This window comes from Dermacentor andersoni, chromosome 1 (genome assembly GCF_023375885.2).
Source record: "Dermacentor andersoni chromosome 1, qqDerAnde1_hic_scaffold, whole genome shotgun sequence".
Classification (NCBI taxonomy): domain Eukaryota; kingdom Metazoa; phylum Arthropoda; class Arachnida; order Ixodida; family Ixodidae; genus Dermacentor; species Dermacentor andersoni.
The window spans coordinates 296,724,476-296,746,807 of NC_092814.1; the positions used below are offsets into that span (position 1 = coordinate 296,724,476).

The 22,332-nt window shown below is 47.3% G+C and overlaps 1 protein-coding gene across 5 annotated transcripts in view; it reads right to left on the reverse strand.

Moving 5' to 3' along the window:
- The window catches only part of LOC126548575 (carnitine O-acetyltransferase-like), a 51,269-nt gene that overhangs the window by 13,229 nt on the left and 15,708 nt on the right, over positions 1-22,332 (reverse strand). For 4 of the 5 annotated variants that reach the window (XM_050196811.3, XM_050196809.3, XM_050196813.3 and 1 more), the window contains 5 exons: positions 21,847-22,012; positions 10,057-10,228; positions 8,407-8,576; positions 6,694-6,794; positions 1,827-1,952 (listed from right to left, as the gene is read on the reverse strand). In XM_050196811.3, coding sequence (XP_050052768.1) covers positions 1,827-1,952; positions 6,694-6,794; positions 8,407-8,576; positions 10,057-10,228; positions 21,847-22,012 — 735 coding nt within the window. The remainder of the gene's footprint in view (positions 1-1,826; positions 1,953-6,693; positions 6,795-8,406; positions 8,577-10,056; positions 10,229-21,846; positions 22,013-22,332) is intronic. The other variant, XM_055063316.2, reaches the window with a different exon arrangement.

Genomic DNA, 22,332 nt, shown 5'->3' on the forward strand with positions numbered 1-22,332 from the left:
CGAAAAATTGTTTAAGAGGAAGCTTTTGCTCGGGCCCAACTCCGACGCGACCTATTCAAATAAATGTAAAACGCAGAAACGCTTTTCTGAGATAACCCCTGGATCACTTTTAATGGAATTTGTTGAACTTGAGAAAGTTAACTTCTAGTATCTGTTGGAAGCGGAAGTTCGATTTAGGGCCTGAATTTTGTTTAAAATATTTTGAAAAGTTTGAAAGTGCGAAAAAAATAGAAGCCCGACGTTTACAAACAAAAAGCGGTTCTTCAAACGGCATCTGTTATAAGAATCAAAGCAGTCAAATTCGGTATCTCAATTTGTATCTTACGTGAATTAGTTACGTGGTGCACAAGGGTTCTGCAAAAGCCGTATTTCGATAATGCTAAATTGTTTGAGATTCATTTGTAACATATCAATTTTGTCCGCTGTAGATGTACTAATTGATGCGATTCACAGAATTGTGACATTCTTTTTCATTGTTGAATTACAGAGTTTTAAACGTGACAGTTTCGTTTTCTGAAAATTTGAGATTTGTGCCAATTTTTAATAAAATATTTACAACCTAAATGAAAAATTCAAAACCAGAAGACAGTAGAATTTAAGTTTTTCTTTTAAATGCAACAAACCTCATCAAATTTTGTGCAGTGGTTGCCGAGAAAATCTAATTCACCTTCTACATGGATTTAGATAGGAGCATTCGAGATAAAGCTTCGTCTTAAGGCGGAGGCCCAGCTGCAACGTGAGCCCCCCCCCCCCCCCCCCCCCCCGGACGAAAGTTCTGGCTACGCCACTGCTACCTGTCCTAAGTAGATGTATTCCCTTACCACTTCCAGTGCCTCGCTACTTATTGTAAACTGCTGTTCTCTACCCAGGCTGTTAAACATTACTTTAGTTTTCTGCAGATTAATTTTTAGACCCACCCTTCTGCTTTGCCTCTCCAGATCAGTGAGCATGCATTGCAATTGGTCCCCTGAGTTACTAAGCAAGGCAATATCATCAGCGAATCGCAAGTTACTAAGCTATTCTTCATTAACTCTTATCCCCAATTCTTCCAAATCCAGGTCTCTGAATACCTCCTGTAAGCACGCTGTGAATAGCATAGGAGAGATCGTATGCTATTCACGAAAAAGGTTAATAAGTTAATAAGTTAATAATGCGCACGTGTGTGTGTGCGTGTGTGTGTGTGTGTGTGTTGTTACCGCATCGACAAAATGCCATCGCCGGGCACTGCAATATATGTATATAGTGCTTCGCATTTACAGAACGCTCCAGCGCCCTGCCTTTTACGGCCAAAGCATGACACTGGTGTGCCGGTTATTGAAAGGAACAGCTCAAATATTGGACAAGGTGAAAGGCAAACACGCACACAGAGCGCTGACTTCCAACCGAATTTATTGACACCTGGTGACCCTATATTTCACAGGCTGTTGTCAACGAATGTTTAAAGCACAGATCATCCGGCGTCAATAAAGTGACTTGGAAGCTAGCACTGTGTGTGTACGTGTGTGTGTACGTGTGTGTGTGCGTGTGTGTGCGTGTGCGCATGTGTGTGTGTGTGCGTGTGTGTGTGCGTGTGTGTTGTTACCGGATCGCCAAAACGGCATACAAATGACATACATGTTGAGATAACTCTCTGGTAACTTTCTGTTGTTCGTAACACAGAGGCCGGCACCCATTCTTCGATAATTGCTAAAGCGTAAAAGTGTAAACTGATAAAGTGTAAAATGACTAAAAGTACACTGTACAATCGTTTACACCCCTATTCACTTGAAAGGCGTAAATTATATTACAGTGACATACAAGCAGTCTGCAATGTAAAAGGAACTGACTCTTCCATTTTGGTCTTGGCTACAGCGATGTCGTGCAGGCTCTCCTGGCTGAGGTTGAACTCCAACTTTAAAGGCTTGTCGCCGGGGCAAGTCGGAGGGTCGAGCTTGTGCTTCGACGTCTTCTTCCTGCGTGTAAGGTGTCAGTCGCCGCCTTTGTGAACACTGCACGAAGAAGCCGCGGCTCGGGCCGCCTTCGCTAAAAATATGACCGACATGGCGATTGGCTGCCAGTTTTCTCATACGAACAGTCCTAGCGCGAAAACGCTTTTGTGAATAGCGCGGGGGGGGGGGGGGGGGGGGGGCTGAGTATTGCAAGATGAACGTGAACTATATATACCGTTGGTGACATGTGTATAAGTTACAGCTACGTGAAATACGGTCATGTACGTGTGTATCGGCGGGAACTATGTGTTGTGCACTGGTGGTGCCATTTCATCGCGGAATCGCTTACGTTTTATTATTCTAAAACACCTAAGCCTCGCTAAGGCGTCTCGCATTGGCGTTGCGCACGTGCGCCAACATTTCTTCACAACCGCGGCGTGTGGCGACGAGCCATTGTATACGAGCCATTGTATACTCGTTGGTTTTTCTCTTTTGCGAGGAGCAGTAAGGAGGGTTTCTGGTCGAGCTCAACGTCTGCGATGTACATGAAATGGAATGAGTCGCCTGTTCTAATCTGCACAACAAAAAATTATCAGCTTGAAAATGGCATTCCGCTTGTGAAACAACTTCTGCATACGGCTGCATCAATGATAAATGCTTCTGGTGCGCCGTGTCGGTGGGATTTACACTCACCTGACAACAAGTAAGGATAACCTGAAAGACGCTTCTCTGGTCTGTTCATAGTCCTCGAGTAACTACTCGTACTTACATTGAGTCGTTTTAATACGCTTTTACGGCGAGTGCGGACTCCCTGGGCGCTTTTATATATATATATATATATATATATATATATATATATATATATATGTATGTATTATATATATATATTTATGTATTGACACCTGGTGACCCTATATTTCACAGGCTGTTTAAAGCACATACCATCCGGCGTTAATAAAGTGACTTGGAAGCTAGCAGTGTGTGTGTGTGTGTGTGTGTGTGTGTGTGTGTGTGTGTGTGTGTGTGTGTGTGTGTGTGTGTGTGTGTGTGTGTGTGTGTGTGTGTGTGTGTGTGTGTGTGTGTGTGTGTGTGTGTGTGTGTGTGTGTGTGTGTGTGTGTGTGTGTGTGTGTGTGTGTGTGTGTGTGTGTGTGTGTGTGTGTGTGTGTGTGTGTGTGTGTGTGTGTGTGTGTGTGTGTGTGTGTGTGTGTGTGTGTGTGTGTGTGTGTGTGTGTGTGTGTGTGTGTGTGTGTGTGTGTGTGTGTGTGTGTGTGTGTGTGTGTGTGTGTGTGTGTGTGTGTGTGTGTGTGTGTGTGTGTGTGTGTGTGTGTGTGTGTGTGTGTGTGTGTGTGTGTGTGTGTGTGTGTGTGTGTGTGTGTGTGTGTGTGTGTGTGTGTGTGTGTGTGTGTGTGTGTGTGTGTGTGTGTGTGTGTGTGTGTGTGTGTGTGTGTGTGTGTGTGTGTGTGTGTGTGTGTGTGTGTGTGTGTGTGTGTGTGTGTGTGTGTGTGTGTGTGTGTGTGTGTGTGTGTGTGTGTGTGTGTGTGTGTGTGTGTGTGTGTGTGTGTGTGTGTGTGTGTGTGTGTGTGTGTGTGTGTGTGTGTGTGTGTGTGTGTGTGTGTGTGTGTGTGTGTGTGTGTGTGTGTGTGTGTGTGTGTGTGTGTGTGTGTGTGTGTGTGTGTGTGTGTGTGTGTGTGTGTGTGTGTGTGTGTGTGTGTGTGTGTGTGTGTGTGTGTGTGTGTGTGTGTGTGTGTGTGTGTGTGTGTGTGTGTGTGTGTGTGTGTGTGTGTGTGTGTGTGTGTGTGTGTGTGTGTGTGTGTGTGTGTGTGTGTGTGTGTGTGTGTGTGTGTGTGTGTGTGTGTGTGTGTGTTGTCACTCGCCTTGTCCTGTCTTGTGCACCGTTCCCGTCGCATATATTATAAGATGTTGCCGCACCAATTATGGCTCGGCTTCAGACCTTACAGTGGCGTGCGCGTTGGCAGGCCAGCACACAGGCAGACATTCTTTTAATCAAAGTCAGCCTGATACGTGTTCGACGAGAGTTGCAATGTGGGCTTGGTGTAGCATCGCGAGGTGTTCTAGTAGCGTAGAAGACTGACGTCTTGTGTCTTCGTGCGTCCGTTTTCCTGCTGCGCTATACTAGAACACATTACGATACTCAATTGTGGAGAAGTATGGGAGAGGCATGGTATGGTATGGTGGAGAAGTATGGGAGAGGCCTTTGCCCTGCAGTGGGCATAACCAGGCTGATGATGATGATGATGACGAAATGATGAGGGGCTCGTGTCGTTAATTCGCGGCTTGGGTATATCACAGACACGCCAAGCACAAAACTTGTTGTTGGGCGAGTTGGTTACTCGATGGCGTATAGTGTGGTATCGACTTTATTTTTTCGATTCATGACCTCTGGCTGTTACACGAATAATTTCGTATTTTTATGCGCAGTGACGTCAAATTAACGTGGCCATTGAAACACCCAACGCAGTCGTATACAATCATTTCCATGCATTTGGTTGTTGACGGCAGCGTCGAGAGCCCAGGATGACGAAACTCAGCCCACTATGGCGACACTCGAACGCTCCCGTAAAATAGCCTATACACATACAACGGATAAGGCCAAGAAGTGGGACGAAATGCCCTGTTTGATGCCGTTTGTGTGTTTCCCATTATACGGAGCAGTGCGGCCCGTTCTGTCGTTTGTATGCGTTCGCATAGTTTCGCGCCCGGTCCGATATGTAAGCCAAGCACGAAGCCGCGAGTTCGATTCCCCGCTGCGGTGGCGGCGCATTTCGTTGAAGGTGGGACGCGAAAAACGCGCCGTGTACTCATGGTATACATTCTACTGGTTCCTACCGCACTACAAATCGCTTTGTAGCGATGCGGAACTCTCTAGAGATAAGAGCCAGAGAAAGGGCCTGCCACAGCCTAACGTGCTATAGCTGCTCCGAGAGCAATGGGAGTATAACCATGGGTGTTTCTGTCGAATATCGGTTAAGCTCCTAGGTTAAAGGTGGGAACGCCTCCGAGCGCTCCGAGTTAGAGCGCGGTGCTCTGAATGAATCAGGCGAATGTGTTCCCAGCGCTCGATTTCGAGCGGCCGAATGTAAACCGCACCGCGAGAGCGCTCGAAAGCGACCACTCGAACATACCGTTAGATTTAGGTGCACGTTTGAAGAACCACTCAGTGGAGTCAAAACTCACCCGGAACCCTCCACAACTGCGTCCCCTCTTGACCCTTTTCGCGGTGATCCCGTGGGCGCTGCCATGTTTGATCACGTGGTGACGCGTCCATTGCTTGCCTCAACTGCCTCCATTGCCTTCACGTTTACAATGGGTGTGTATGACGCCGGTGCGGCTTAGCAAACCCCTGTTTCGGGAGATATCGTAGACGGTGACTGGGTGGACGACACGAAGCTTTGACCACAGCTTCAGAGAACATGCAAGAGCGCTTTGGAAGCCGATTAAGACATGTCCAAACGGCCTGAGCAGCGTATATGGCGCTTGTTTAAAAACGAGGCTAAATATGTATGCTAAGCTATCCAAACTTTCCGCTCATGAACTGAATCAGGATTAGTGGGTCTTGCTCTTCGTTTTTTATTTGGTAAATATTTTGAAGCACCGGCTTGTCACATTTCTGACTTAGTAAATTTCCTTGGTGTGGTCAATATCTGATTATTTCTGCCTAATCCTTCACGTGTGTGTTCAGTTCCGACAGATTTGTCCTTGCTACGCGCAAGGCTTGATACGTAGCCGTTTTGTATGTACATTGTAATACCTTGTAGCAAAGATGAATTATCGCTAGTAACTCGCTTACTTTTGTGAACCGTCACGAAACATCCAGCTTGGGCGTGCGCTATCGGTGTAGTCCGCCATTTGTTGTGCGCATATATTCAAGTGTGCTCCCATTCACTTATTGACACGTTGGCGATAGATTGGGCGTAAGATTCTGTGCCATGATTTGTGTAGATACCGAGCGCGAAACGTATTATGACAGGAAGCGGCGCTACTCTCTTTATAATAGCTTAACGTGCGGTACTCACTCTTGCCGACGTCCTGGGGCTGAAGCACTTTCTTTGAAGGTTAGCGATACAACACTGGCGGATGAGCAAATTTCTGTATTTCTGTATGTAAATTTCTGTACACGTACGGACAGCTGCAGCAACTGTCCGAGAACTTGGCTACACAGATTCATTCCATTCCTTCATATGCCAGTCACTATTTTTGCAGCCAACTACTGCGCACGTCTTCAATCCAACTGATTCAATCCGGCATGATTGGAGCTCAGTGCGTTAGCGAAAACTCAGTTGCATTTCCGACAGCTGACCGCACAGAAGCAAGGTGGAAGCGGTAATGGTATCGTATTCGTGCGCTGTCGCTGAGGCGACGTGGGGCGCGCCGCAGAAAGCGCCATCTCGCTTTTCTAGAACAAACTGCTCCGCGAAAAGGGTCACCAGACAGCCACGTGCTGCAGAAATATAAGACATAAAACCTCCTTATTTAGTTTTTATTATTATTATTATTATTATTATTATTATTATTATTATTATTATTATATTTTCTTAGTTGTCGTTTTGCATTTATCCCTTTTTGTTTTTGTTTCTTTGTGCACCAGCACTCAGACCTCAGTGTTGTTCCTGGGCACGTTAAATAATTGATTGATTGACATGTGCTTGCCACAAGGACCAACCTTATGCCAACAGTTAAATTATGCAGGTCTGTCGGTGCGCGCTCGCGCAAGCTGCGGTCGCACGACGAACGCGGAGTACGCACATGTATGTGTAGCAGTAGTCCATGAGGGGAACCACGACCGTGCCGTCGATGGGCGCGTGCTCCATGACGATGCCTGCGTCGCCCTCGGCGCTCACGATGACCTGCGCATACGGACAATGCCGCGCCCTTGGGCTACGTACGATTGCGCTATTGCACGGGGCGCACACCGTATACGCAATGCGCTCCCTTCACCAGCGAGAAGCTAACGCGACGAATAATGGTGCGATCGCCTAAACTAACGCATGAGGAAAGTGGAGCACAACTAAGATTACAAAGAAACAAGCATCAAAAGTTTGCGCTCCTTAAGCGAAGCTTTCTTTGCGGATCCTCCCCGGACTTTTCTGACCGGGACTGCTGGCTGCTGCTGCTCTCTTGCCGAATAGCGAGTTGAACGACAGGCCCGACGGTGGAATCGAACCTCGGTCCGAAGCACAACAGCCCGATGCTCTAATTAATATGCCACAATAGCGCGTATGCTTGTATCGTGCCTACGCCAAAGTATATAGCTCTTTGAGGTGATCGCCGCGTGCATCACATTGCGTAGCGCGGGTGCTCGAGAGCGCATGCGCGCATCCCCGAGCAGACGCGGAGGGGCTGCGTTTGAACAACTTGTAACGTGGATGATGTAGCTTGGCCTAGGGCATTCGTTACGACCTTACACTGACATTGCAATAACCCAGAAACTAACACAGCTTTCAGCACTTTATGCATTTAAAGAACATTTGGACGCATATCGATTCCAATAACGTGCGTTAGATCTGCCGCATATTTTCTTTTTTTTTTAGAATGGGACGCGTGCACTTTGTAGCTACTAATATCAATGCCGAATGGATAGCCCGTCAAGGCGCAATATTAATATATTACCACCCGCCGCGGTGGCTCAGTGGCAGAACGCCATAGCTACTGAGTCACCGCGGCGATGGCATTAAAAATTAAAGCATGGGGTTTTACGTGCCGAAACCACTATCTGATTATGAGGCACGCCGTAGTGGAAGATTCCGGATTAATTTTGACCGTCCGGGGTTCTTTAACGTGCACTCAATGCATGGTACACGGGCAGTTTGGCACTTATTCTACCCTATCGAAATGCGGCCGCCTCGGCCGGGATTCGATCCATGACCTCGTGCTTAGCAGCGTAGTACGGCCGCCGCATTCCGATGAGGGTGCAATGCAATAACGCTCGTGCTTCGTACGTTTCGCGGTAAAGAACACCAGAACACCAGAACACACACACACACACACACACGCACACACACACTCACACACGCACACACACACTCACACACACACTCACACACGCACACACACACTCACACTCACACACGCACACTCACACACGCACACTCACACACGCACACACTCACACACTCACACACACACACACACACACACACACACTCACACACACACACACTCACACACACACTCTCTCTCTCACACACACACACACACACACACACACACACACACACACAGAGAGAGAGAGAGAGAGAGAGAGACGCACGCGCGCGCGCTTTCGAGCGAAGAAGCGACGTGCCAGGTGCTGCGTCGGTGTTGACGAGCGGCTTCAGTGCTGTGGAGCACATGAGCTCCATTCGGTAGCCGCACTCCACTACATTTGGGCGCGCGTTATATAATCCCACCGGATGGCAGAAGTTAAACTACCTCGTCATGCCTCGCGGTGGTTTGAGTGTGCCGGAGTGGCGCGCGCACCTGTGCAATCTTGTCGTACCAGCGGTTTCCGGCGCACTGGGCGTTTCCGCCGCCGACGAGCATGTGCAGTGGGCAGCGCACCTCCCACGGTTCCTTCTCGCCGGCCGCCTCGTCCAGGCACAGCACCAGGATGCTGCGCTGCACCGCATCCAAGCTCCGCGCGTTGGTGCCTGCGCGTGCGTATCAAAGGGCCTTAACCTCCTATAAGGCACCTTCTACGTGCAAGCGTACGTGCCCAGTTTGTGAAATCGGTGAGCTTAAATCGGAGGCCACTGAGCTGGCAGAGGGAAGCGAGCGCCGGAGGAGGAGGGCGCCTTGAGATGGAAAGGAGGAGCGCGCGCCGGGCAAGGTACGGAGGAGTGTGTGACGGAGTGGACGGAGGAGGAGGGTAGGCGGAGGCGCGCTGGGTTAACCTCCTCTGGCAGTGGCTACGGGTTCTGTGTGCGCTATGAATGTACCGGGTTCGTCTGGTGATCGAGAGGCCGAGCGAGGACGGCGCAGCAACGCAAGCGGCGGCAGGCCGTGCGCGAGTCCACCGACCCCGAAGTCGTCGGCAAGTGCCGGGCACGACCTGAACACGACCGGCAAAAGGCGCGGGCCAGGGTGCCCGGGAGGCTCCCAACGAACGTGATAGGCGGCTTGCGACAATGCGGGTGTGTCAGTCAAGACAGCATAGCTTAGAAACTCCGGAAGAGCACCCATGCGCTTGCACAAAACCCGCGTTCACGAAATGAAACGTCACTATAATTTTTTTACATTATATTCCGCATTGTTTTCAACTATTTTGCCAACTCTGAAGGTATTACTTTATATGTTCATCCTGGATATGAAGTCAGATGCACGCGGGACTGTATGGAAGGGTTTTAATCGCATTGTTGCCGTAAGATCATGATCTAGATCGTTTTGTCCTCACAGGCAACGAAAAGCAACAACGAAGTACGTTTCGAATATTGGCAGATCAGATGAATGCATAAGATGCATATATAAACGTGACGACGCACCGCATATTGTTACATTTTCATCTCTGTGCTTAAACAAATAAAATAAATTTTTACTTTAAGAAACATGAGGAGATGGTTACTTTTTTACCACGTACAACGGAGAGGCTGCTTTTGGCATCTAATATGGGTATTCAAAGAAAGAAAATAATAGGCCAATGAGGAAGTGCTTTTGCGTTAGCGCAGTTTTATGAGTATATACGTATGCGGGGGGGGGGGGGGGAAGGGGGTTGCACTTGCTCGCTCAGTTGTTTGCTACGCTTCTAATCAGTGCGGGGCCCGATACAGCAACATAGCTAACAACCGAGCGAGTCCGAGTGATTGCCAAAATGTTGCGATGTCCTGCTCCAACGTGGCACAACACACACAACTCCCAGGTAACGAAACCGGAGCTGGTTCGTAGAAAGCTACTACAGTAAATTATTCAGGTCACTCTGAGGCTTACCAGCTTATTTTTTGTTTTCTAGAATGTCGAGGTCCAGGACCTCCACTTAACGCGAAAAAACTAAAAGTCGAAACTGTCATGTTAGGGTGACCTTCGCTGTTGTCCGCACAGTATACTGGTTCACGCGTCGTCACTGAGGCCCGACGCTCTCCGCGCCCAGGCACGCAGTGACCGCCACCACTTCCGGCCGCCGCCGCCACCACCCACCATCGGCGGCGAGTCGCTGGCAGGCCGCCGTCCACGAGTCCCGGTCCTCGGTGGTGAGCATGCCGACAGGCGGCGCCACCGAACGCGATTCGTTGACCACGGACACCAGCAGTGGGTACAGGTCGCGCTCCTTGAAGGGCTTGCGGCCATTGTACGCGTTCACCTGGAACAGCTGTTGCATACGCGGTGGCGCCGCTCAGCAGCAGCAGCAGCAGCTACTCCTTGTGTCAACTCGGGACTACACTACACAATGTGTACGTATATACTCTTTCGTTTATTATTATTATTATTATTATTATTATTATTATTATTATTATTATTATTATTATTATTATTATTCAGTAGTACGCTCGCGACACTGAAGGAAGAGCAGTAATGCATTCAGCTATAGTCCAGTCCCGGAATGCTTATTAACGGATGTTCTTTTCTAACGTGAATCCCTTCCGCTTTCATTGACAATACCGACTTTTCTTTTTCATTCTTTCGGGGAAGCGGAAGGGGGCACGTATTTGTGAACGTGATCTGGTGATCCGCTCTGCCACCGAGAAAAGGATAAATAAAAATAACTAACTGACGGCTTTCATCTTCAAGGACATAGTCGTCACACACACCCCTGAGATGCGAACACGAGCGCGAAATGCTCGTATTAGAAAGGCTGAAGCACACAAAATGGACCACCAGGAGTGTCCTTGGGAAAGGATGGATCGGAAGAGGTTAATATATGTTACCGTATTGGAAACTTGTCCGGATTTGTCCGATCGAAGGAACGAACAAAAGTGTTGGATTAACTTCCCTTATGGACGTCCCGAAAATCGGCGGCAATGGTCACAGGGTATCTCAAACCGCTGACGCGCACACATTTGCTGAGAGCGGTGGCTTGTGATGGTGACGATTATGCTTGATTGACATCCCCTTTGAAACTGGCGGTGACAATGATTCACCTAGCATGCTTGAGATAATCAGGTATGCTATACATATGCTTTTCAATCGAGCATCTTGCCTTCATCTCTTTAATCGTTTTACCTTCCTTAAAACCTCTGTACCGACCTTGCACCGTTACCTATGCCTTTAACGGATCTGGACATATCAATATCTTCCCTGCTTTTTTTCTACCACTACTCTAAAGGACTCTTGGTTGTCTGGACTGCTGACCGGTTAATGCTTCTATCTACTTTAAATCCTAGCGCTTCTGGAAGGTCTACATTACCTACGGATATCGCTCATTGAATACATTGACATTACGTTAGTATGCACTGAGTGAGTATGCCCCCGCCCCCCCCCCCCGAAATTAATTGGCATACCCCCCCCCCCCCCCACCCATTCGGCCAAGGCACACCTCCTCACACATTCCTAAAGCATCGACAAATCAATCTACTCGGCGGCCAACATTTTGCTGTCTTTTACAGCGAAAGCAGTGTATGACTAACTTCCGTAGATTTTTTTACGGCGCCCGTTAACAGAAAACATCATCATGTGGGCCGATCCTGGTGATAGTGCAAAAAGGGTCCAAGATCAATGGCACATACCCCTGTGGACTCGGGAACCTATAACGCGCCCTTCGGAATCTTCGGTATGGGCCCACATATGGGGAATGCTTAACGCCTGCTTCACCTCCACCGCGGGTCGGCCCGGCATTGCACTACCTTCGGGATGGATCCACATGAGGGGAGCGCTTAACGCCTGTTTCACCCCCGCCGCGGGTGGGCCCGATATTGCACTATCTTCAGGCCGACCCGCAGCGGATGTGAAACACTTTGCTTTTAGTTTGAGAGCTTTGACTGTCGTCAGCTTTCGCTTCCATTCCGTCTTCACGGAGTGGAATAGTTGTCAATTTTTTCACTCCTTTTGCATGGCGGTAGTTATCGGCATCTCCTGGGGTGTGGAGGCCAGTTTTGTCATCGATTCGGTGCCCGCGCGATTAACTCAAAATGAATTCCGTTGTCAGCATCTATTGCGGCAGGCAGGGCGTAGTTGATTGTTTTAATTATAATATTTTATTTTATTTATCATGCCCAACACACTTTTTATGTTACCATCTATTCAACGATCACGCGCATCCCTGTTGCTTCGTTAGTTCAACCTTCCTTGTTTAGATTGATCCAGCGCCAGGAAAGGGATTCGATTCATAGTCGGCTGGTCTGTATGCTCGTGGAACGAGTTGTGGCTGGAGAAAACGCCAGTTGCGTTTAACTTTTCCTTTTGCTTAATTATTTCCTCGAGTGAAAGCTCGCCACGACGCTGGCAGATCCTCGGAACCATATATCCGCGATATGGGTTAGACAAGGTGGAAAATAAAATATTGCGAAAGAGCGTCGATCATCAGACCCTGCAATAACCCTTAAACCCATAAGCAATATGACTGTCACCCGTTACCTCGTCTGGTTCTTGCCTTATTGTACAGCACTTTTTGTGCAAAATTGGCAACTGGAAACAAGAGTCCCAAGGAGATGAGAAATTAAGCGATCTACTAAGCGAGAAAGCCAAGGCAACAGCCAAACAGGGAGGAAAAGCGAAAATTGTTTGTGAAAATATTTATGGATCAACATCTGTTTATTTAAAAACGAAGTAGAGAAAACGCCGCCAGAGCTGGAGAATATTTCCGTGTGTTTTGAATGACGCTTCTACAGTTATCACTCGAGCCGCCTGACGTAGCCACTTCCCTGCTATGCTATTGGGGGCTGGGGGGGTTCTAACCTTCCGCGGTGTGCGCAGTACGTCTAGAACCGCAGCGTCCTGCGCCCCACGCAGTTGTACGGGACTGGTGACCACGCCTCGTTGCGCAACTTCCCAAATAACAACACGAGTCGGTTTTGCTACTTGGTAGAGTAGTAAACGAGGGATGCAAAAGAACTGTGACCGTTCTGCAAATATACATTTCTCTAAAATTCTTCCTGAGCTAATTCAAAAAAACGTTACTAGAAATCTTTATTTTGCACTTTCGCTTGTTAACTTGCTCTTGGCAAGGTTCTTCCTGCGCATCTTTCATGCGCGAGTCCATTGGATGTGGTTCTTTGTTTGCCAAGTAAAGAGGTGTATCTCACAGGCGTACTTGTGAGGTACACGTTATTTCAATTCTCTTTTGCGGCTTTACGCGTCTTTATGGCAAATGGTGGGCATCATTCACATTTGTACTAGTAAAAGTACCCTCCACCTCATTTGCATAGAAAAGCTACCTTGGGTTGGCCACCCCCCCCCCCCCCCCCCCCGAAAAAAAATCCTGCGTACGTGCCTGAGACACATGCCTCATCTTACTGCGAATTATTTGCTAATGTATGTTTTTGTCTCAGGCATCCAACGCCTGAGACAAATTTCCCTTCTCAGTTCTTTCTTGCCATTGTTGTAGATCTCCATGGTCTTTTTTTTCCCGTCCTTTGTATTCAATTTTGTCTCTGTTTCTCTCCCTTTCTTCTTGATGATTCCTGGTTTTCTATTTACCCTTTCGATTACCCTGTACTTGGTTGCCAGCTTTCTTGACCTCTTCCTCCATTCTGTGTCCACGTTTTTAAGGTACACATATTTGCGCATTTTAGCCGGCCGTTTATTTTCATTCGTCCTCCTAAGTCCTTTTTCAAAACTAATTTGGCTCTGCGCTTCTCTGACCTCAAAATAGGTCCAAGCCATGCCACCATGCACTGCCTCATTTGTGACCTAATCGTTAGAGCATCGTGCTGCTTTGCTTGGAGGGCGAGGTTCGATCCCTCCATGGGGCACGCAGTTCAACTTTATTTTTTAAGCGCGAGCTATGTGGCAAGACAGCAGAGAACCCAGCAGCCACGGTCAGGAAAGTCGGGAAGGGTTGGAAAAGAAAGCTCCGCTGTAAAAGCAGGCGCACGGAACACAGGAGGAACGAAAAGCACAACACAGACGCCGCTGTTTATTTCGGTTCTGTTCCTCGCTTTATACGCCCGCCTTTTGTCACCCCGAGTCCCTACCTACCAACTTGCCCGGCTTTCTGTCGCTCTAAATAGCACTGCAATCTGCGAAAGTGACGGTGCTTCTTTCAGTGGCGAGGGCCATTAGAGATCACGACCCGTATTCGCACTATTATAAGCTCTTACGCAAGAATTCGCAACAATGAATTCCCGCCAATTCTGATACGGGACGTGTCATTAGCGAAGGCGGCCAGCCAATGGCAAATATCACTTACGAACGGAAAGCGTTATTAATTTGGCCTCACAAACGGTTTTTCCCGCGGTGCCTTTATTTTTTTTTTTCATAAAGTCGGTCGCTCTATGATCAAAAAACGCCGCTGCGCAGCGGAAGTATCTTTCTCTCCGGCGAAGTAGGTTTGAGGGGTTTCAAACGCTCTTGGTAAACGCGCTATCTCTCGTCGGACCTACCCTACTACGACGCCGACTCCCGTCATCGCGTGTGTGTCGATTGGGGAACACAAACGTCAGGGGACGCGAGGACCGAGTCGCGCTCTCCACAAGGTTCGAGAGAGAGAGAATTGGGGAACACAAACGTCAGGGGACGCGAGGACCGAGTCGCGCTCTCCACAAGGTTCGAGAGAGAGAGAGAATAAACATTTATTTGTTCGAACTCATCGCTTTTCGGTTGCGAGATAGGGCGTCCTTACTTCTGTACCACGGCAATTTCACTAAACTGACGGTACGTGCGAACACGTTATGCATCTCGTTCGCGCGTGCTTCGCGGTGAAAGCACTGGAATACTATGCGCGACAACCGGAAACACGCGTCAGAATTAAGGAAAGCCATGAGAATGAGCAGTCTGTATTCAAATCGTGATGTATGGTGTCAGTACGCTCTAAAAGGAAGTGAACGACGTTGCGACAAAAACCTGCACTTGCGCTTCTCCACACGCCCAGATAGGCTTATACCAATGCGGCGGCCCTCGGGCTAAAATCATAATTAAGGTGTCAACAGGCGGGCTGGTGACGCCATTCCTGCCGCCCTTCCTCCCCCGCACCGTCCAAGCCTTCAAAACACTTGTCTCAGCTTCAACGGTGCTACTAGCTAGAACATCACCATCACAATCATCATCATCAGTCCGTTTTATGTCCACTGCAGGACGAAGTCCTCTCCTTGCGATCTCCAATTACCCCTGTCCTGCGGCCATCTAATTGGTTATGGCAAGTTAGATGTGTGGAAAAGCCTGCTTACGGAAACCTTGCATACATCGAAGTCACTCGTACTTTGTCGCCTGTTTGTTTGTTTTCTTTTGTTTGTCCAAAACGCAGGCCGCAGCAAGTAGCACTGCCGAAGCGTTCTCGCGACTCAGCATTAATGACGAGCAGGAAGTGCCGGACAACACCGGCAGTTCTTCGAGAATTGGTGGCCCCGTCGCAGCTCAAGGTTGCGCTGCTGCTGAGGGCGGCAGTTCTGCGTCAGCTGCAGTTCACAAGGTCAGTTGTCCGGCTTGAGAGAATGAGCTTCACGTCGTGAGCTCCTATATCTGAATACGTGGAGAAAGCACCTCGTTTGACACTTACTGAAAAGCGATCACCTCCCAATCTTTCTTGTCACTGACCTACAGAAACCACGTCGCTCATCCGATAAAGAAGAGCAAGTCTCATTTCAAGATATTAATCCGATTGCACTAGAACAATTCCGAAGTGATATACCGAACATTGACTGGCCAGAAGTATACAACACGGTTGATCCTGAGTTAGCCTATAACTCCTTTTTACATCTATTTAAATCCAGTTACATCAGAGATTTTTCGAATAAAAGAAGAACGCGCAACAGAAAAATCCGAAAACCTTGGACCACACGGAGCCTTCTATCTCAAATAAAACAAAAATATAGACTGTATAGAAGTTTTTTACGAACGAGAGATGCAAATCACTTCCAGAATTTCAAATCTTTCAGAGACAAATTAACACATATCCTTAGAGAGGCTAAAGAGAATTATATGCACAATGTATTCAATTCACATATAATGAAACGTAACGATCTAGTGAACCGCGATGTTGAGGAACTCTGTCGCCTTCTTTTTTTTTAAGTAGCTAAAGTCTACCAGTTGATTGTTGGAAGATATGTTTTTGGTAGAATGAGACCCTGAGTCGAAATACTGCTTCCAACAGTCTGTATAATTCAACTTTATCCCATAAATGCAAAAAAAAAATATCCCTACAAGTCGGCTCAGCGGTGGTGTAATTATAGCCTTCTTGGGTTTTACGTGTATTCTAATAGAGAAATCGGAGTTTGCCACGAGCTAAAGCTGCCTCTTAGATGTCTTAATCTGGAGCTTATGTTTGAATTTACCTTTTATGTTTTTATGTGGTGGATAATATTTTCTTAAGTACAGTAGACTCCGCACAAATGGAACTTTTTCATTAGTTTCATTAAGCGAAGGACACAAAATCAACCAGAATCGTTTTATTCTAAAAGCGTCGGGAGTGTTTTGATATTACTGTGATGAAAAAAAATGTACTGCGCTCTGCTTCTAACATTGTATAGCTTCTTTTGTGCAACGTTTTGTTCATCGCGAAAAAAAAAATGCCCAATAATTCTGCGTAGTCATCGCGTTCGAAATAGCGCTGCAGACTCTCTCGCCGTCAGGCCCGAAACATCAGCGCGCACTGGAACAGTGATATCTACGCCTTCGTCAATATAATTATATATTTCGCCACGAGCTTCACCGATTACATTTTCAACGGTCTATTCAAAGTCGGAGACAATGGCATAATGTGAGGTCTCTTATTCCTGGCAGTGCGAATGAATAAGTAGCGGCTGCCTGACTGCAAGATCCTCCTCCCTCTCTTCCTCCTCGGATGTAATTGCTTGCCTAGCGAAGTCCTCACGATGGAAGCAAGCACCGTTGCAACTTCGACATCTTTAGGTTGCTTAAGCTTTCACGCCACTGCGTGACGGACTTGACTTTCTTCGCCATTTATAGCATCACCATTTGACCTGTTTGGCGGACTTTTGCAGTTCCACGCGTCGATGCAATAGCTGGTGGTTCCGGTTAAAGCTCCGTTTAACCGGAGTTCGTCAAAGTGTGGTTTCCGTTTAAGTGAAGTTTGCCAACGTTGAGTGTACTACATGACGGGCGCATGTGAAACACCCTTATTTTTTTTATTTTATTTTTTTGCCCGATGGCATCCCGTATGATTATAAACAAAAATCGAGCCCTTCTCTTTCCCTTCTTGTCGTTCTCATTCATAGCCAGGGTGTCGAATGTCGCAGCATTTATGCCATCAGGTAGCATGCGAGAGTTCATTAGCCACGTGCATGCCCTCCTATAAGTTCACGTACTACATACGCGACGCCATCGGGCAAAAATGTGATCGCCCGCCTGCCATGGCCGTCAGTGACGCTGGCTAACACTCCCAGGGCTAGATCTAGTACACATGCATGCCCAAGATAGTGGACGTATTGATGGCCGTCACCGTAGCACAATTTGGTAGTGCAACACACGCGTAATGCGGAGGTTGTGGGTTCGGTTCCCACAGGCGGCAAGTTGTCTTTTCGTCTACTTTCATTTTACTTTTTCCTTCATAGTTTTCTACATTTCAGTTTCAAACAAAGTTAATTGCCCTATGCTTTCCGGATATTTTTTTTAAATTGGAGTTCGAATTTTTATTAGACGAAGTTAAGTCGTACAAGAAACGTGTTGAGAAGCATCTGGTTCCTTATCATCATGCTAGTACGGATCCATGCAGAAATAGTATCAACAATACGTGCATAAACATACAGGCAGGAGACACCTTTATGTATCAGTTTAGTAGATTGGCAGCATATCAGTTTAGCATAAAAACACAAAGATTTCAACAATTAATGCAGTTATTTGCAATAACGTTTACGCATCACAAAATAACTTTGTAATAATTTAGTTGAACAGGTAGATTGTTCTATAAAGAACAACCAACACTAGAAAGCCATCTTTTCTCGTACACACTTTATACTAGCGGCTTCAAGAAGTTACCTCATTCATAGCCTTTGTTTTGAATTGGGAAAGCATAAAAACTGAAACGGTCAAGTGGGATATTGATAGTTAAAGAGCTATACGACCATCAATGTAGTTTTGTTAATTATTAGCCGGTGTAGGGGCATCATTCGTTATTGATTAAAGAGGGGTTTAGTAGGAGTCGCATAATTTGAATTTGGCATAAAACGGATTGCGCGTTTTTGCAGGTCTATAAGTGATCTTACGCAAGAATCGTATGTATGGTTCCAAGATTCTATACAATATGATAGTTGACTATGAAATAGGGCAAAATAGATCGTGCTCATTGTCGCTACATCAAATAAATGTGAACGTTTGAGAAGTGTAAAGCAGGCGGCGCCAATATATTGCACATAGAGTCAATATGCATTTTCCAGTTGAAGCGATGGTCTAGTACAACGCCTAAATGTCCTAGGTTACTCACTCTTTCTATAGGGTCTCCTTCAGCCTGACGCACACACCGAGTCCAATGCTATAGCTTTGTGGAGAATGAGTCACAATATATTGCGTTTTCTTAACGTTTAGTATGAGTTTGTTGGCATGAAACCAGTTACAAATTAGCCTCGGGTTTTTTTTTTTTTTTTTCGTTAGCTCTACCGAAAGATTCAGCCATGGACTCATGTGCGCGAATGAGAGCAGCGTCATCATCTGTGTGCATGACAGGAGTGAAGTCATGTAGCATTAATGGAAGGTCATTCACGTATATTGTAGATACAATGGGTCCCAACACTGATCATTGCGGGACCCCCGATCTAACTGGAGCAAAATCGGAGTTAGTGTTGAAAAACTGAACCATGTGCTGCATTTCCTGCTGGCTTTATATATATATATATATATATATATATATATCGAAGCATGTGACAAACTTACTCATTACAGTGCACTATAACTGGGTGTTCACCTGAACCTGACCACGTTTTAAGAAATTCGGTTTTACCTTTAAAAAAGAAAATCCAACAATTTCAGGGTAATAAGTACGCTTTGAATTTTGCGCCGTTTATTTATCGGAAAGCACACCGTGTATTTTCCGCATATACCTTACATTTAAGACTCGGTACACTTTTGGCGTGTCGCGCCGTAAAAATATCAAGAGGTAGTATCAGAATAAAGAAAGAAAAACGACAGAAAGAGATTAGGCGGCTCCACAGACTACGCGCTGACAGCATAGTGCGCACAGATGCTCGTGTTCACGACACACGCAAGCCTATAACCGGCACATCGTTAGCAAGGCAATATGCATGCTTATGCTGCCTGTACGAGAAAACAAAGTACGAGAGCAAAATACGAGCCGTAGTCCAGAATGTCCATGGTACCCTCGCTGGAGCGAATTTCCAGTATAACTTGCATATGCACAAGACTTTTAAAACTGTGCTAGCAGTTCCCCCTCCCCCTTTTTTTTTTTTAACGGACGGAATGAAATTGCAGTTTCACATAGCCTTGTTGCGCGGCAAAGAATGGGCAATCGATAGCCAACAGCCTTCGTCAACATTGGGCGCGCCCTGCCGCAGCGTTCTCTTCCGGAGCACTCTACAGATGTCTGCTTGCCTCCAGGAGTGCTATTCTGGACACGGTCAAGTTCCGCTGTGTTCGAATTCCCCCATGTTGGCCTTTCGAACCAATCAGAGGGGCTATAGACAGCAGCGCTGTGGGCTGCAATCAGAGCTCGCGTGATACCGAATTTTGACAATGCGGAGGAATTCTACAGTGTCAAGAATAGCACCCTATAGCTGTCACTGGCTCCTTTTTACAGCCTTCAAACTGCTTTAAATATATACTTCCAGCAACCTTCACTTTCGTTTCCATACTGCTTTGCATACGTTTCCTACGCTTGTCGTGTCTTCAGTACGCATTTCTTGTCACAGAGCTACGCCTGTACATGGACACTACTACCGTCACTGATGTTCAACCTGCCTGCAAACGCGTCTAACGGCTGCGTCGCGAGGAATTCGATACCTTTGACGCGTGCATGTAGACGCCCGATGTCGCGACGACGTGATTCGTTGAGGGCCAAGCCCCGCGTTCGATCACATTTATATGATTATTCATTATTCTATAGTTATTTATATGACAATCCTTACCGCTGCCATGCTAGAGCTATCGGTTGCTCTTTAATGTAAATATTTCGCTTAGACTGCATGTAACTTACATAACGAAGAAAATCCCGCAAGCGCGCTTCTCCTCAAAAATCATCTTATTGTGGAGAAGCCAGAATTCAAGGTGTCTGCTAGATGGCTACCCACCTGCAGGAAACCTTCGAAACCATGTCGAGGCTCGCATGCATAGACTATCGGACATTTATAGGTGGTGGCTATACATGTAAATCGGACACGGACATTTATAAGTGGCTAACTCATCGCAGCTGTCGCCGCCTATTGCGACGGCCTAACTGTTCACTGTAGGCGAATATCACTGCGAGAGCACCCCCGTGCAACGTTTTTTGTTCTAAGGCCTTACTGCTAGCCTGTCACCCTGCTTGTCATGTAGTCTTTCCGGCGCCGCATGAGTTCGATTTTGCAGAGCAATGGTCTAAATAATTGCCAATACCATGACACTTTTCGGTGTTACAGAGGTCATAAAAACACACGCACATAGGATAACGCATCCAGCACTTATTTCTTAGTATTGAACAGTCTAAACTGCGTAAAGTTATCACGTTCACCGATTAATCTCAACTAATGCGACAGTTTCCTATCACGCTATGATTATACGAGTCTGGAAACAGCTGGGCCCGTATTCACACAAAAAAAACACTCTCAATAATTGTTCGTAAGAGCAAATTTCAGACAATGCTGATACTGGACATGCCATTATCGAGAGCGGCCAGCCAATGAGAAACACTTACGAACCAAAATATTTGTGAATTCAACCCCCGAATCTTCCTATAATTGACATCCAAGGAGCTGCATGCGAGCGGTTCTGTCTACCAACAGTAGATCCAGCATTCAACGAAGGCAGCACACATTTACCCAAAGTCAGTCGTATAATTTTACATGTGTGGGTGCGAGACACCCGGTACAGACAGCGAGTCGCTGTAGGGCTCGTTTTCTGGCTCACAGTGGACACGTACGAATAGCGGCAGTATTCGTCATGTCCCGAGACAGGCGCAGCCTCGCAATCTCATCGCCAAATGTGCGGTCCTCGGATCACGGAGTCCGAGCAAGCTTCGTTCAGCAGAAAGAGACGATGTCAAGTGGGCATTCGTATTGCCACGCATCGTTATTTCACTCTTTTATGCCGTCGCCTCGTTTGCACCGCATTACCAATGTCGTTGTCGCTCGGCGAAAGACGCGCCTATAATGTATCAGAAATTTCTTGAACGTTGTCACCAATCCCATAGCCGAGGAGACGTGTCCGGTTGGACTGTGCGCGCGTCGCGAATAGTGTTGTACATTCTCAAATGTTCAGTCGGCCTCAAAAGTTCCCGAACCGTGAGGGTCCGAAAACAAGAAAAGCTGAATATTTTAGCAGCTTGGGCACGCGGCCGGGTATTCGGCTTCCAAGTCTACACTGCCATATGCGAACATAGCGCTTTACGTTTTCGCTGGCGACGGCCACAAACTGCTCGGAAATTCAGCGTATTATTATTATTTTTTTTTAGATCTCGTGTTTCGTAAACGTTTGACGCCGACTGTACGCGGCGCCGTACGTATCGTGGTGCTTTGAGCGATGCTCGTCTTTCCGCGCAAGTTCGCCGAATAAAGAGTTCTTAACTCAAGCTCTTGGCCGTGTTGCGTTTTTTTTTTTTTTTTTTTTTACCGTCACTACAACCTGACGTGACAGGTGCATCACCGCAGGCATCGTACGATGTATACAGCCACGCGCGGCGGTTATACGCTTCCCGGACTTCCCGAGCAGGGTGCGCGCCAACGGTGTACTTGCGTGGTTGTTGTGCATGACGACGATGTGGCGCGGCGGATCGGCGTCGTCGAGGTACGAGACGAGCTCGTCGCGCCCGGGCTTCGGAATGCGGTGCATGGAGAAGATCTTGAAGTACATGGTCATGTCCAGCGGGATGTGCCTCGCTGTCTCGGGGGTAAGCGCTTGCCTGCGTAGAGGATGAGGGGAATAGCCCGCGTGCAGGCTAAGAGCCCCGCGTACAGAGCGCGGAGAGTGGAAACTTTTGTGTGTGTGTGTGTGTGTGTGTGTGTGTGTGTGTGTGTGTGTGTGTGTGTGTGTGTGTGTGTGTGTGTGTGTGTGTGTGTGTGTGTGTGTGTGTGTGTGTGTGTGTGTGTGTGTGTGTGTGTGTGTGTGTGTGTGTGTGTGTGTGTGTGCGTGTGCGTGTGCGCGCGCGCGCGCGCGCGCTACGGAAGGCTGTATCAGGAGTTTTTCATGTTGCGCTACAATTTTCTCATTGACACTTTTAAT